General features: G+C 32.7%; 1 protein-coding gene across 2 annotated transcripts in view; it reads right to left on the reverse strand.

The window, feature by feature from the left end:
* Nucleotides 1–2,756: 2,756 nt before the first annotated feature.
* The window catches only part of CDC73 (cell division cycle 73), a 125,848-nt gene continuing 111,135 nt past the window's right edge, over nucleotides 2,757–17,469 (reverse strand). Inside the window, exons 14-17 of one of the 2 annotated variants that reach the window (XM_079107077.1) lie at nucleotides 17,150–17,311; nucleotides 14,577–14,677; nucleotides 10,697–10,838; nucleotides 2,757–9,439 (exon numbers count right to left, since the gene is read on the reverse strand). In XM_079107077.1, the coding sequence (XP_078963203.1) occupies nucleotides 9,403–9,439; nucleotides 10,697–10,838; nucleotides 14,577–14,677; nucleotides 17,150–17,311 (442 nt within the window). In that variant the 3' untranslated portion in view covers nucleotides 2,757–9,402. Of the gene's footprint in view, nucleotides 9,440–10,696; nucleotides 10,839–14,576; nucleotides 14,678–17,149; nucleotides 17,312–17,469 lie in introns of those variants that run through there. The other variant, XM_079107078.1, reaches the window with a different exon arrangement.

Genomic DNA, 17,469 nt, shown 5'->3' on the forward strand with positions numbered 1-17,469 from the left:
AGGGTTTTTAACTGCTCCCTATCTGATGTGCTTTCTCCCCACATATTAAGGCTAGCTCCCTCAATCCAAAATTACTTTACCTTATCTGCCTCTAAGCACTCATGTAAAACAGAAAACCCCGCTACTACCTTATCCTAATATAAGCTGTCATATTTATCATTTCCCCGTTAACACAGTAATAACTAAGACACATTTATTCATTTACCATATTATCTCTTTACCCTTGATGGAGGGCGTGGCCAACATTTTTGTTCACTGAAACAGTGCTTGTCATTGGCACCAAGTAAATGAAAAAGATTTGAATTAAGTATTTGCCTATCATCTTTCCCCCAATGTTGCCTGGAACCTACATGATGCAAGTTCCTTCAACTTAGTAATTTTCCTCAGGAGTTTAGCAATTGTGCCCTCCTAAATCCACCCCACCACAATTCTTCCTTCTTCCATTCTTCACTCATTCACATTCAGTATCCTAGGCTTATCTCCCAAGTGTTTTCATCTTGTCTCTGGGTTTTGTTTCCTAGAGATAGCTAAAATTTGGTCAACTGTGGTCATTCCCTCACCCCCTTTCCTTTCTATTTTTTTGGTACCAAGGATTAAACCAGGGCTCTTAACCACTGAGCCACATCCCCAGACCTTTTATATATTTTGAGTCTCCCTGAGTTGCTGAGACTGGCTTTGAACTTGTGATCATCCTGCCTCGGCCTCCTGAACCACTGAGATTACAGGCATGAGTCACCACACCCAGCCCAGACTTCCTTTTCTACCACATTCTAATACATTTTACTTTCTACAAATTTTATTTCATACTGTAATTAAATTCTCATACTTTTTCAGAATTAAAGTTGCCATCCTTCTTGACCAGCAATTTCATCATCCATTTCAGAATGTTTTCTCTTACTTGTAGATGCTATTTTAGGTCTCCATGGATTGTTTTCCTTTTGTCTGCTCATTCTCCCTTTTACAGGAGCCAAACTGTGGGATACTTTACACTATAATAAACTCTTGAACCACAGAAACAGTTCTGTTTCTGAGGGCTTGCTGGCAACCAGCAAGTTGTCTGTTCCCTTCATCAATGACTAAAGGAAAATCTATCTTTTATTTACAAGAACTTGCCTTCTCAGAACCTCATGGAGGTGATGTGGAAGTGAGCCCACCATGTGGTGTCCAAGAAGGTATTTTGAAGTTGTCTTCCTACTACTGCAAATGTGGACTGCATCACTTTTCCTTTAAGTCCATGGGTCTTCGAGAGCAACTCTTTCAGGACTTTAGATCTCTGCTGAAGGCTTCAGAGCTGCTGGTCTACAGGTCCCCATCTAAATTAAGAAAAATTAAAGACAAGCTCTCCCCTCCATATTCTGGTACAATCAAAAGGTTATATACATTCTACTGATTCTTCTCCAGCCCCATAGCAACTGCTCTGTCCAAGAAAGGTAGTTAGCAGATAGAATCAAAAAGTTTCAGGGGGAGGGGCTGGGGAGATGTGGCTCAGTTTGTAGAGTGCTTGCCTTACAAGCACAGGGCCCTGGGTTTGATCCTCAGCACCACCAAAAAAAAAAAAAGTTTCAGGGAAGGGAGCTGAAGACACTTAATGAAGTCATCTTCCTACGGCCCTGTTTAAAGAAAAAGGTAGAACCCAAATTGAAATATGGGTAGAAAAGGGTAAATATAGGGTGATAAGATGAGGTTTTAAGACAAAGGCAACAGTTAGTCCAAAACTTGTGATAGGAAAGGTTGTAGGAGAAATGCAAATGAATGGATACATTTAACAGAAGGAAAGAAAGAAATGATGCTTATTAGATGCATACAGGTTTGTCAGAAAATAGTGAGAAGTCTATGGTTTGTTTCCTCTGTCAAGAAAAGGTAAGGTCACTTCTAAGTGAAGACAAGTGGGTCATAACAACTAAGGGACTGGCAGGGGAGTGAGAGAGAAGACTAGAAATAAAACCAGCCACCAAACAACAAAAGGTACACAACTTCATACTAACAAAGGAAACAAATGGATTCAGGTAAGATTTGGATAAGGCTCAGAATAGAATCTAACCCACCTCAATAAGGGAAGTTAATAGCAGCCTAGGAATTCTTAACTCAAAATCCAGAACCTAAGGAAACAAGCCCATAGAAGTCAGAAACAAAGAAAAACAAAAACTCCAAGAATAAAAAATCCTTTGTTCCCATCAGTATGTCCAGGGATCCTTTTTCTAGCAAACTGCATTTAGTTCAGGAACCATTCAGAAAGCTGTTTAGTAATGAGATAAACATATAGTGACCTCAGTATTGGCACTTAAACCTCAAACGGAGCAAATGCCCAAGTCTTCCAACAATCTTTCCAACACCCAGTATAACAGCTACAGAATTGGCAACAAATACAAAAACCGGCTTCACATGGAAGCAAAATGGAGAAGACTATAGGAGATGCGAGACTTGTCAAAAAGTCATATACAGTAAAAGTCCTCAATCTGAGCCATAATGGAAAAGATTTTTATTTAAACAAATTTGGTTGTTGGAGGGGGATATTGAAATGACTTAATCTTTAACATTTTATTATCTCAAAATACCTAAATGTAAATCCACTCACTGGTCTCTATATTTAAAGCCCAAGTTTTTTTTTTTCTTTTTTAGGATGCATCCTTTAAAGTTCATGTTACCCAATTACCACATTCTCCTTGTTGCCATCTTCCTTATCACCTAGTCTCATCATTCTCAGTTTATTTCAATACTCGCGTAACCAGAATCAAAGATCCTTCACTCCTCATCTCAAAGACCACCTCTTTCTATCAGTCATTTTCAAGATTTCGACTTTTTCAGGCTGGGGTTGTGGCTGAGTGTTAAAGAGTGCTTGCCTAGGATGTGTGAGGTTCGATTCTCAGCACCACATAAAAAATATTGTGTCCATCTACAACTAAAACTATTTTAAAAAATAAGATTTTGACTTTTCTTTTTGCAGTTGATCATAGCCAGTATCTTGGCTTCACACACCCCATCCTGAACCCTCTCCTTTTCTCATCTTTCAGGCTTATTTCACTGAAGCTTTAGGTTCACAGGACAATGCCACTTTCTACACCCATCACTTCTTTTCCATGATTTATTCCTTAAACTGCGTATCACCTTCAACTCCCTGGCCTGCTTCTACCTCCATCGTAAGTTAAAAATCCAACTGCAATTCTCTACATCTATAATCAAGCAGCTGGAGAAAAACCACACCAGAGATTTGTCAAGCTTTGCTTAAATCATGACTACCCCTTAAGAACACAACAGTTCAAATACAACCAACCATATTTTTCCATTAAGTTGGAGTTCTCACATAATTTTTTTCTTCTCAAATTTTTATCAATTTTCTTTAGCCTTTAACAGCTTTAATGAGCAATCTATTTTGTTTTTGTACTGAGTGGAGCATAAAATAAAAATACATCATCTAAGAATATAAATACATTGACCATTTAGTCAAAACTAAAATAAGCATTAGTAAGGCTCAGTTGTTAACTGAATGAGCCATGAGCAAGCTATCTTGATCTCCCCCCAAACATTATACACACTGACTTGATAATTTCAAACTATTACAATGTTTACAGGAAGCAGGCCTGTAATCACAGCAGCTTGGGAGGTTGAGGCAGAAGGCTCACGAGTTCAAAACCAGGCTCAGAATAATCAAGGCACTAAGCGACTTGGCGAGACCCTGTCTTGAAATAAAATACAAAATATGGCTGGGGATGTGGCTCAATGGTTGAGTGCTCCTCAGTTCAATCCCCAATAAACCCAGCCCCTCCCAAAAAAACCCAATGTTTACATTATTGGCCAATTTTAAAAAGAGAAAGAAGCACCACTGCCATGTTTGGTATAACACTAAACTCCATGAAGCCAGTTCTGTTAAAAACATTACCATGTTTTATCGCAGTGAAACATGTCACTCAGTGTGTTCCTACTTGAAATTTGTTGGCAAATGAAGAATAAATCAATGAAATATCCAAACATGGCAACAGAACCCCTCAGATGTCTTCTGTTTCATTACAGTCTTGGCCCTATTTATATTAGTTATGTGATAAAGGTGAGCATTCTCTGGATGAGGGGGGACTGTAAACTATAAATTCTGTGCCAAAGGATCTACAAATAATTATTAAGACAGACTCAAAAGACACAGCCTTCTCCACGGCTGTTTTATAATCATTTAAGAAAGCAGAGAGCTTCTTCCACTTGGCATAAAAGTTGATCACTACATGAACAAAAAAGGAAAGTGTTTTAGGACATGAGAGAAAAAAAGCTTATTTAGCAATGTTCTGCTATTTATATACTAGCACCTTTGAGCCTAAACTTAAAAAAAAGAGAAATTCAACTGCATTTACAGCTCATGTTCTACTTCAGTTATGTGGCTGCTCGTTTAAGAGCTGATAAAGGAACAGGACAATATAATAAAATAGGTACTTAGTGGACACTTACTAATGGAATGAAAATAAGTTTGAACAGTTCATTAAAGTCTTCATTGAAGATATTCTGTTGCAGAAGATTCACATTATTATTGGCATTGCCAATATGATGTGTTAATTTGATTATATGGAAGAAAAATCTGTTGTGAAATTTATTATGTTATTAATGTTTATTATGTCAAAACCAGGACAAGCTGTAGAGGTAATGAAATATACTCAATACTACTGCAATAACAGAACACGTGGCCATAACCAAACTGTAAGTTGAGTAGAATATGAAGCTTGCTATCTTCATGAAAAACTATGATTCTCTACATTATTTACCTAGTTAATGGGAAGAGACTGTAAATGAAATTTAACTCATTTGTTTTCAAAATTAAAACTAACATTTATTTCTGAAACAAATGTTATGCTTTACAAAAATTATGCTATAAATCACATCATGTATAGACAATATCTCAGCCCACAATGTTTCTGTCTTCTTGGTATTAGAGGGAAAAAAAGAAAGAAAAAAATAGGTATTTTAAAATATATTTTTCAAGTTAAAAAATATTTCTATTTTGTTTGGAGGTAAGGGGGAAGGTGGAAATATTCCCCAGATTTTTAGTATAAAGTACTACCAAATGTCTTATTTACTTAAGCTGTATTCACAGATCACTTTGCTTGAGAAAGAGTCATCAACTGGTGGTTAAGCAATCAATCGCAGTGGGATACTGTCATATAAAGAAATGCATTAACTTTCTAAGTACTATAATCAAACTTGGAGGTTAAGTAGCTCTTAGTATTTTTAAAGGGGCTAGAAAAGGAATTCAATGGCAAACAAAATACTTGAAGGGATAGATAATTTGCTTAAATTTGAAATACTATTATCCCACTTTTTAAATTTTGGCAATAAAACTATTTCATTTCATTAGCTTTATTCATAAAAAATGCATACTGCATTTCAGCAGATGGCACATATTTAAAAGTTTTAAGATATTCTTACAAACACTATCTAAAATAACATACAGAGACCCAAACACAATGACCTGGAAGCATTATTACCTATCATATATTTACTAGATATAATTCTTTAGACATCTATTATACATTTTCAATTTTTTCTTAGTTATTATGCCAACATATGAACATATAACCAATACTGGGTTCAGTAAACATTCAAACATAAACATGTTTGAAATATCTTCAAAATATGCCTGAAACTTTAGGACATGGCATTTCAAAAATTCCTCATTGAAATCTTAGTTTAAGACAAATTCAGTTATTTCTCCCTTTTATGTCTTAAAGTTACTATGAGAATCAACATGATTCTCAAACCTAAGTGAAGAGTGGAAATCCAGTCTAGTAATATTAAAATTAATGTAATAACCAATTTTTAATTTTTAAAGGAAAATAGGAGCCATCAAGTTTTAGTTCAGAACATATTTCTACAATTCCTACTTTATAAATCATTTCTCCTTAACATTCTACATGAATTTTAAGCAGACAAAAAATTTCTTTATTAAGAAACATGTGCATGTATTATGTTTGTGTATATATGTGTGTAGGCTTTAACAAAAACCTTCTCTGGAAAATAAACTCAAGTTATATTCTACATTTAAACAAGCACTTTGAAAACACAAAATTTAGGGCTGAAGGTAAAGCTCAAGTGAGCACCTGCCTAGAATGTACTAGAGGAGTTTCAGGGGGGTAGGAACGCACTAAAACAAAAAGCATTAAGCTCAAAGCCACTTTCTAAGTCATTAATTTTGACCAGTTTTAAATTTTTGTATTTGTAATACTATAAAATATACTGTTAAATCTCAATTTTATATACTACATTAGTTTAACACATATTCCCTTCCCACCCTCCAAATAAGAACACTGTCATCACCTTAATTTTGTTAGGAGTCAGAAAAATTTTTATTTAGGAAAAATATTCCCTTTGATGTTGATTAGACAGTGAATTTTATTTCTGAGTAATTTACTCTTTTGTGCAGACCAATTTAAAAGTATGCCTCTTTTCATAAACAATCTGTCTCATTCTGCATGGCAGATAAGAAATTAATACTTCTTTCTACCTTAAAATTCAGATTTTTCCTCATGAATTATTCCTGTATGGACTGCTGTTGTGCTATTGCTAATAACAGAGTTAGTAAAGGAAATGAACACATGGGAAACAAACCATAAGCTATAATACTAGTTAATAATAAAATATATTAAACATTTAAATATTAAACAGCAAAATAGTCCTTCTATATTAAATAAATAAGATTTTAATTTGTCATTTGGGAATATAGGTCAATACCACAACAGTAGGGATGGTCTAGTGCAAAGGGTGACTTCACATAAAACACATCCACACACATAAAACACACACGCATTAGAAAAGGAGGATGAGGTGGGAAAACAACATTTAATACTGGTTTTGTTTTCAAATAACAAACCAGTGATTCTCATTCCTTCCTACATGTTGAAATTAGCTGGAGAACTTCTGAAAAATCCTGAGACCAGATCTCATCCCAGATAAATTAAATGAGAATAGGCATTTAGCCACAAATACTTTTCAAAACTCTCCAAGTGATTCTAATGTTCAGTGTTGAGATCTACTGATTGAAACCTAAAGGCTTCTTTCTTATTGTTACTTGACTCAGAAAAATCCAAGGAATAAAGAAACAAAGCCCTCCTTTACAGTCAGAACAGACTATAGAGTATCTCCAGTTAACAGTAACTTATGGGTAAGTCAAGTTTATTAATGTGCTCTTCATTTCCATTAAATTATCTACTCAGGTCTCTTCCCTCCCTGTACCTTCTGATTTCCCAAACTCCAAGACCAAGTACAGTCAAACTACTTTTTGTAACAAACCAGTTACAATGAAAATACATCACTCATTCATGCATATAAATATTTACTGAATGCCTACTATGTGCAAGGCACTGTCTTAGATGCTGCTGTAGAACTAAGTCATGGGAGAATAAATAGTAATTCACTGAGAGTTTTGTTTTGTGGGGTTTTTAGAATTAATCATTACAAATTACATGGACCTAATTAAGGGAACAAATGGTGAAAGAGAAAAAAAGAAACTGAAGTGCATACTAAGACTCTGATTTTTAAGTACATGGAATAGCATATCTGTACTTTTTCTAAAATTTCATACAATATTTCCAGAAGCCTTTGAATATACATAAGGAAAATTCAAAATAGAAAAATAAACCTTGTTCAAAGTAGATGTTAATTTTAACCACACTCTGTATCAAGTAAATTTCATATATCAGTATAAATACCAAAAATCTTTATGGAAAGGTAGTCCATGTCCATTTGTAGTAGTCTTAATAAGTAATCTTACATAAAAATATTACAGATTCTAGTCCTTGTCTATTTCATCATGGACAAAGTTTACACAATACATAATTTACTTTGAGAATAGATTCATATGCTGAGAAATTCTAATGTGAACAAATTGAGTTTTCTTTTATCTTTAAAAAGAGTAGATGCAGAGAAGGGGGAAATAAAATGAGGGCAGAATCTGTTCAAACCTTATAAATATACTAAAACATAATAATTTAAAATGCTGACTGATTTTCTTTTGGAGTGCCTTGTGAATTCCCTCTGAATAAATATCTTTTATTTTTATCATTGGTAAGGACTTTTGTGATTACTTAAAACATAAATAATAATTGCTTCTCATTTTATAGACAGCTTTAAATTCCAAAAAATAACTAGGTAATATCAGATTGATAAGAAAAGGCTAGCTGTTTATAAAAAGAAAAAAAAAAGTTAACCTAAGAGAGAATCACTGTGAAAAATTAAAAAAAAAAAATGACATAAGACAATGGTCAGCAACAATTCTAATGGCAAAAACAATTTAGGAGAATTAAAGTTCCCAGGAGTTTTTAGGAAGTAAAAGGTAAAAATCAAGACTCCAGGACCTTGAATGCAACACTCTGTCTAAAGTAGAGAAATAGTAAAATATTTTACTAAGTTAAAATATAGGTTTTACATTTTATACCATATTGAATACACACAAAAATACCAGTGTTTTTTTATCTTGTTTTTGTTCAGACACTTAAGCAAATGATCTTTGGTGTCCGGAAGTTTATCAATAGTTGGGGATAATGGAAGATTAGAAGTCCAAAATTGACATAGAAGACTCAAAATCCTATACCATATAAAACAAGAAGTTAAAGTTATACTGCAATGATGCTGATATATATTCTTTCCCCCAAATCATACCCTAGTTTCCAAAATAAGCTACTATATAGCCTATCATGTTTTTAATCTGTTTTGAGATTTTGCAAGAGGAAAGGTATTGCAGATAGAAATATATCATTCTAAGATTTAAAATCAAGTGAGAAGAATGTACATTCATTAAATGTATTCATTTATAAGAAGTCTTGAAAAGGCTGAACAGTCAACCAAAGCTGAAGAACTGTTGTTGATTTTTTCATTATTTCTTTTTAAATAAAGAATACGTGTAGACATAGCATACATACAGGTTGCAATTTTGATTCATTCAAAAGTCACATCCCTTTGCTTGGTTTTTGAAGTTCCAGAGTCTAAAATTTAATACCACTCATAACACAGTATTTTCAGTAAAAGGAATTATAGAGCAATGAAAAATCAGAAGCAAGATGGCTTATACAGCCTTATAACCTCTAAATATACACACATTTATAACCTGTATTTATTTCTAAAGAAACAAATTTTAAGTAATGCTAATTTAACCAATAGAGAAAAAACTTCTATCAAAATATACAATTTCCATTACAGACTAGAAGGCTAATATTAAAAAAATAGTTATAAGCCAAAAAGTTTGCTTATATGGATGACAGGCATCATCCTTTTGAAGCAAAAGCATCAAATAAGGTCTTATAAAAGATTGATCTGTGACCTTCTTCATTTATAAGTTCTTGATAAATTCATAAAGCTTGAGTCTCAGTCTTTAGATAAAGGTATATCCATGCTTCTTAATCCAGCTTTTTAGAGATGGAGGAACCAAGTAAGTCAGAATCTCAAGTGGGATTTATGCTTTACCATGTACCTGAAAAACAATTTTACAACAGGTTATAATGATTACATGAATTTTTGAATTTTTTAGAGTATTACACATAAAAATAAGTGGACATTTCTTTCTTTCTTTTTATTTTGGTGGTGCTGGGGATTGAACCCAGGGCCTTCTGCTTGCACTCTACCAACTAAGCTATATTCCCAGACCCCAAGATGACATTTCTTAAAACTTAACATCAACAGTGGAACAAGATGTTTTGTTTTCTAAAAGACTAGCAACTTGATACTACAACTTTTGAAATATAACCATTTTTGAATTAAGCAAGAAACTTTTTAAAATTAAATTCTATAACCTAAGAATCGAGCTAGGAAAAGTAAATGTTTCTTTTTAACATATTATCAGTTATAACCATATCATGTTACCTCAATCACCTGACTTTGAGAAAACCTTAAAACTCCAGACTTAAACCAAGAAAGCTATAGATTTTAAGGATCATCTCAAGAGAAGAATAGATTAATGGTATTATGATCACATGCTCTTCTTAAATTTGCCCATTACAAAGGCATTACTAAATAAAAGGACTTCGAAACTCTAATTATACTAATTAAAATAAATTTAAAAACTCACTCTTTTCATGAGTTCCCATAACCCAAACAGCCCAGATTTAGAGGCCTTTTGGTTCATGTAAAACACTGATATCACTTAATCCACACCTCTTGGATAGATTAAAAAAAAAAAAAAAATCAGGCTTAGAAAGGTCACATAGCTCACTGAAGCTAAATCACAAAATACAAACCTAACTCTTGACTCAGAGTTTACTATTCCTTCTAAAAGACAGACAATAAACCTTTTCTTCAACTCTTTCCTTTTTTGGGGGGGTACTTTGTTTCTGGTACTGAGAATGGAACCCAAGGGAGTTTTACCACTCAGCTAGTTCCCCAACCCTTTTGATTTTTTTTAATCTTGAGACAGAGACTCACTATGTTGTTTATGGCCTCATTAAGTTGCTGAGACTGGCTCTGAACTTGCAATCTTCCTGCCTCAGTCTCCACAATCCCTGAGATCACAGGCAAACACCACTATATGTCCTGCTTTTTCATCTATTTCTAAAGTCAATATATCAAACATATTTGTTACTTATCTATTACAGATCAACATCAAATTACACAATGCTCAAAGAAAGGAATGAAGAAATATGGTTGACAATTTAAGAAACTTAGAATTTAATCAAGGAGACAAGAAAATTACTACAATGAAGTACAGGTAAGTATATTTTAGGATCAGAATTACCTATCCAATGTTTCCCAGAACCGTAAGAAAACTGGTCTATCCAAATGACGTTTGTGATAACTGAGTTCTAATACTGTTACATCCCATTTTTGAACATTTGGATCTAGACGAACTTCATCATACTTGAGATGGAAGGCTTTAACTACATGGGAAGCAGGGAGAAAAAAAAAATACTACTTTTTACTCAAACTATAATCAGTATTATGAAAACATTTTACAGAAGTATAAAAATATATATCCACCACAGACATGAACCAGAACACTAAAAAAAAAAAAAACCCTTTTTGCCAGCAACTGAAGTTACATTATAAACAAAGTGATTTAAAAAAAAAAAAAAGTTTTATTTGTTAAAGTGATTTTTTAAATATATGTTAAACACTGCAGTGTCATCAAAAATGCTCAGTTCAACAAATATTTAGTGAGGGTTTATATATGACAGTCACTGGAAACTGAAATGAAGAATAAGGTATGATAAAATGCATATGACTCAGTGAAGAATAAACAAGAAAAAGACTATTCAACAAATACAGCATAATCAGGGTACCTGAGCGTCTCAGAGACACAAGAAGAGTACCTTACCTAGTTCATGAATTCAGAAAACGCTTGTACAGGCAGTAATGTCTATCTAACCTAATACCTAAAGGTCAAGTAAAAAGAAATAAACAAGCAGAGAACAAAAGTTACCCAGTTAGCGAAAGAATACTCAAAGAGAAAATGGCTTAGTCTAGGAAATCACTAAATTTGAAAGAATTACATCATGCAAAGTAATACAGGAAAAGGAAAAGGGATAAGACCATACAAGTTAAGAACAATTCTGGGCTTGTAAGCCATATTAAAGAGTTTGGACTTTTAATTATTTAAAAGATAGGGAGAGTCACCACAAAGCACTTAACAGAATCTACTACAATTTAGTAATGTAGAGGATAAAGAGATAGATTTCTTCAAATGGATAGAAGATACATGGATGACAAGAGGATGATTCAAGAAATCAGGGAGGGGGGATGGGAATAAGAAAGACAGTAGAATGAATCATACAGTTACTTTCCTATGTCCAAATATGAACACGACCAGTGTAACTCCGCATCATGTAGAACCACAAGAATGAGAAGTTATACTCCATGTATGTGTAATATGTCAAAATACATGGTATTGTCTTGTATAACTAAAAAGAACAAATAAAAATTAAAAAAAGAAAGAAATCAGAAAGGACTTAGCAAAAAATGATGAAAAGGGGGAGAAAGATATTTATAAGTAAAGATTATCTAGCATTTAGTAAGGGCTTACTATATATTCTGCACTATTCTAGGCATTAAGTAAGGGTCTGGGGTAGATAATAAACTTACAATCTTTCTCTCCCCCTGACAACTAGCTGAATCATCCCAGGTAGTTTATTATCATATTTACAATCAGTTTATCATTAATGGAGATTTTTGCGTGCACATACGTAAAACGTTTTAGATATTTTTTCCCTCCAATTATTTAGTTTTCTTACTACTATATGATTTTCACTATCACAATCATCACCTAGTGTCACGGATTTCATTACAAATGACTGTAAGTTTTCTGGTAGCACCTTTATAAATTGCTTGTTCTGCATTGCTTGCTGGCATACTGGCTTTTAATATTAACAACTAATCAAAATTCAATTCTTGATGGAAATTTAAAATGAATAATTTAAGTGAGGGTGTGTGTGTAGGTGTTATTTCTAAATTACTTTCTTTTAGAAATGGAAATCTCTTCCTCCGACACAAATTACTCATTCTGAATTTAATTAAACCAATTCACAAAAAAGACTTACATGAAGTTTGGAAAATCCATTTTTTAAAAATTGCCTATTTAAACATTTTTATATTATGAATTAAATATAATTCTACTATTTCACTACTTTCTATTTTCCTTCCATGTTTTACTTTCCTAATTTGCTTACTGATTTGCTTCGTATCATTCTTTAAAATACATATTAAAAATAGTTACTTTTTAAAAAATGACATCTCAAGCCATGAAGATCTATCTATATTCTCCTTCAGTAATTTCAATAGTTTTAATTTTTATTGCTGTTTATTTTTCCACCAGGATAGAAAACTTCTTAAATTAAAGCTGTATATTAAAGTCAAAAAAGTTTAAGTCACTAGTAAAGAAAACATTGTAAGAGTTTCTCATCAGACAAAATATCCTATTTGCATGAAGAAATGGTGTTTTGAGCACTTACACCTATAGTACCATAAAACAACTTTCTTATTCAGCAAAACATAATTAAGTTTTTAAGATCCTCCAAGTAAAAACAAAAGAAACCAGTAATATGGTGACACAATAAATATTACAGCAAAATACTTTATATGACTCAGGATTGCTCATTTTTGCAAAATCCATGAATCTTATCAACATTTTTGGTAGAAAAATGGAAAAGGTTTTTTTTTAATAATATTTAGATACATCGATAGCACGGCAAATGACAAAGGGACAACAGAACACAGAAGACTAATTTTTCCAATAATTTGTAAGAATTCAAAGAAATCATCATTGAAAGTTTTTGATCAACAAATGTATACAGACCCTCAAACATAAAATATTTTATGAGACTAACAAAAAGCTAAGAGATAATACACTTCTAAGTTTGTAGTTTAAGTAACTTACTAAAAAAGAAATTTGAGGACCAGAAATAGTTTGGAAATGAGGAAGAGAGTAAGACAATTCCTTTTGGAAAAGGCTAAGTTGGATGTACCAGTGCAACATCATCAAGGAGTTACCTCACAGTTAGTGTGCTGTGTATGCCTAGAATATCACGCCAGAGACATAACTTTCAGAATAAAGAGATACAGATGGTAGCTGCAAGACCTCTGTAAGAGGCTATTCAGAATTAAAGAAAAAGAGAAATAAGAACATAAATGGACAGTTGTGAGTCAGAGAAAAAGTGCCAAGAGAACACTGAGATAAAGTATAGCAAGTTCTTAAAAAAGAATATTTTAAAAAGGAAGAAATAAGTTAACAAGCCAAATTCTGATAGGAGGTCAAAACTATCCAATACCTAGGTCACTGGTGACTTTGGTGAGAACAGTTTTTAGTGAGAAAGAGTCAAAATACAATGGATTAGAACAGAACAGAAAGCGAGTTAGTGAAAACAATACTTTAAAAAGAGAGAAAGGGTGAGGTCAAGAGTAAGGGTCCATTCAGTGGATATTAACTGAACACTTCCCTGTACCAGGCATTCTTCTGTGTTAGAGTACAAAAGAGAATAAAGCAGAAAGGACTCTCCTGTCATAAGACTTCCATTCTGGCCAGGGGAGACTTACAATAAAGATAAAAAAATTAGATGATGTTAAGCAACTTTAAGTGCTCTCAAGAAAATAAAAAAGCTTAAGAGAGCAACTCAGAGGAGATGACAGCAATTTCAAAGAGGATAATGATCAGAGGAAAATTCTGTAAAGACAGAGCGCAAGGTGAGATCTCAATGAAGAGAAAAAGTCAATCTTAAAGCCAATCTTATTACAATCATTCAAGATGATGGGAATAGATGAAAAATGTCACAGGCATTTTAAGTTACTGATATACAGTTCTGATCAGCAAAAGCCAACTTATTTATAAACTAGTTATCAATTTTAATCAAAACATGGATGAATAATAATTATTAATGATTTTAAGTGGCCCCCAAAATAATTACTAATGTTGTAGGATAGATAACATTCACTTTTAGATATAACTTCACAGAAAATAATAATGTGTAACAAAGTTTGAAAAATATTTCACAAGTGCTTAAGTTAACACTATGCTACTTAATAGCAATCCATTAATATACACATTATATATGCAGAGCCATATATAGCTCTGTTCAATAAAGAACATTTCTACATTGGATAAGCAGTAAATATACAGAGAACCTTACTTTTGGCAAATATGTCAACTGGTGATCCATCAGGCAAAAGCCATGGCCAACCTTTGAACTGCCAAGCAGGACCTTGCACAAAAACTGCTACAACCCGGTCCCTACAAGTAGAAAGGGGATGGGGGTGCATAGGAAGAATATCTCAAATTTGACCTTAGTTACTGTAAATCCCTAAGGAAAGAGTTTCACAATTATCCACGTGATATAATCTCCTATCAATCTTCTTGGTGATACAAATATAGTAAATATGTTACTTTTCAATCTGAATTACAACTAGAACAAGTTATTTACTGTACTTCCATTCCATGCACCTAAGTCTTTCAAACAATTACACACCCAACAGTTTTATGTCATCTTTTCAGTTTTTGCTTTTCACTTATATTAAATGGAATAGGGGTCCACTTTTTCATGGCAATAGGGAATACCAGTTGATCTATTAACTGAAAAAAATGCTTCTAAAAGGAAGTAATTTAGTATTCAAATACATCTTAATATATTTTACTTTAAAACATGACATTAACTTGCCATTTTTGACATCCTTATTTTTTAGTTCTTCCAATATGTGAGCAGAAATCTGAGAACAGAAACCACCTTGACTTTTGTAATTTTTCCTCATTTTATAACCATTTCATTTCCTCTAAATGTCAACTTTTTAAAAAAACAAAACCATTTCCAACCATGCAAACCAGTTTTCAAGGGAAGAACAAATCTCTTTCTAAGCCCTCATACCTCATTATTTTGGACAATATTTAATTAAATGGAGAAATTGTAAGTACTGCCATAAACGTAAGTGTACAGCTAAAAAGGTGGGAACAAAAACCACCAACAATAATGCTTAACCTTAGTGACAGTTACTATGGGACAGTGCTGTTTTAAGCACTTTACACATTACTCATGTTAATCCATTTAATCTCCAAACCTGTTTGGTGAGGTGAATATCAGGTACCCCCATTTTACAGATGAAGAAACAGAAGTTGTACGGGTATTAGAGAAAAGCCCACAGAAGGCAAAGAAAGAAAGAGAGAAGATGAGAGAGGAAGGGAGAGAATGAAGGAGTAGAATGAATCATTAATTTGGGCAATGGGTATGATATTTGCTTCCATTTGAGGACTGATAAACCATTAGAACAGTCACTCAGGATTATTATAGAAACAGTATGACTCTGCAGCTCCCTGAAACAATCTTAGAAATGCAGATTACACTTTCAAAATCACTGCTTTAGATGACAATCTACATATTCAACCAAATATTAAACTAGGGTTACCTGTTATTCAATTTAAAAAATCTACAGCAACTATCAAAGTTGCTGTGAAAAAACCACAACCTTAAAATTCTTACTCTGTACAAGATGTCTGAGGCTAAAATTCAATCTAAAATAAATTTCCACTTTCAGGGATACATACCACTAAGTGTCAAAACCATCTTTAATAAAGCAACACATTATTAAATAATCCCTAAATTTTACAATTTAATTTGTCTCATGTAATAGGAACCAACCAAACTAAAGGGAATTTTCTGGACAGGGGTCACCTAGATCCTATTGGGTCTCTCACAATTAGCAGGAAAGCAATACAATATAAAGCTACCCTGTCTCCAAGAATTTTCAAAAGGATAATTAAAAGAAGACAAGGAAAATACTAATTCTGCCTATGACACCAATGATAAGACTCTAATACATATCAGCAATATTTTATAGCACTGTGACAACACCTGTGCACACTCAGTATTATTTTCCATATAATGATATCCTATAAATATAATACAAATAGTTTTAACTCTCCTACTTAGTTTTAAGCTTAGTATCTGAAATTCTCATCTTGTTCACTTTATATGTTACTCAAATTATGTTATGTACTGGAAAGAATTATAATTAAAAATCCTTTATTCTTTCATAAATTTTTAATATACTAATATTCTCAAGGGCATGAATTCCTAATAAAGGAAACTAACAATAATTTCAAAGGTAAATTTCATATAATGTACCATGTATTATGTTCTCTGTTATCACAATGAAACTCTAGGGCTTTGAATTTTTACTCCAGTTTAATGAAAATTTATGACAATTCATATATATGATTTTATAGTTTTTCTAAATTACAAATAGCTTAATATTTTGTTAAAGGACATTTTAACACAACAAAATAACTATATAATGATAAAAAGAACTGACCATGTTATATCTTTCAGTAAATTATGTCCTCACTATGCTATCAGCTATGTCTTACCAGAAAAAAGTGAGTTCTCCAAATCAAGATTTTAAAATAGAGGACCTTAAGTCTATTCGGACTATCCTTAAAAGCTGATCCAGAAAAAATGAACAAGCAGAATATTTTGTACTCTACGTTTTCAGAAGTTAGTATGGTTCTTTTTATAAATAAAGTTTACCTATTCAAAGTGTAAGTTTGTTTATGTATTCTAAGAATGCTACAATTACTGTTGACCAAATTAGATCTGAATACATCAACAGATCTTTATTCAAAACCCGTAATGAAACCTGATACGTGTTCAACTTTTAAAAATCAACAATACACACACACAAAAATTAATGAATATAAAAAAACAGACTATCTTACCAATCTTGAGGCATAAGTTTAAGGGGCTGGTCTACAACTCTATAAGGTACTGTGACACTAATTGCAGTGCCCCCTGGCTGCATCTGATCTTTTCTTCTCTGTATTAGTGTTTCATTTTCTCGTTGACATCCTTGTTTTTTCTTTTCATCTGATGGAACAAATCTTAGAAAAAAGGTGAGAAAAAGTCAAATGAATTTGATGTTGGTAATACTTGGAAAACATTATTGTAAAAAATTTTTAAACATCAATGTTTTAAACTAAAAATGCTCATTTTTAAATAAACCAGCCCTGTATGTACAAAACATAATGCCTGGAGAGTA

The sequence above is a fragment of the Sciurus vulgaris genome (genome assembly GCF_902686455.1).
Source record: "Sciurus vulgaris genome assembly, chromosome: 12".
Lineage (NCBI taxonomy): Eukaryota > Metazoa > Chordata > Mammalia > Rodentia > Sciuridae > Sciurus > Sciurus vulgaris.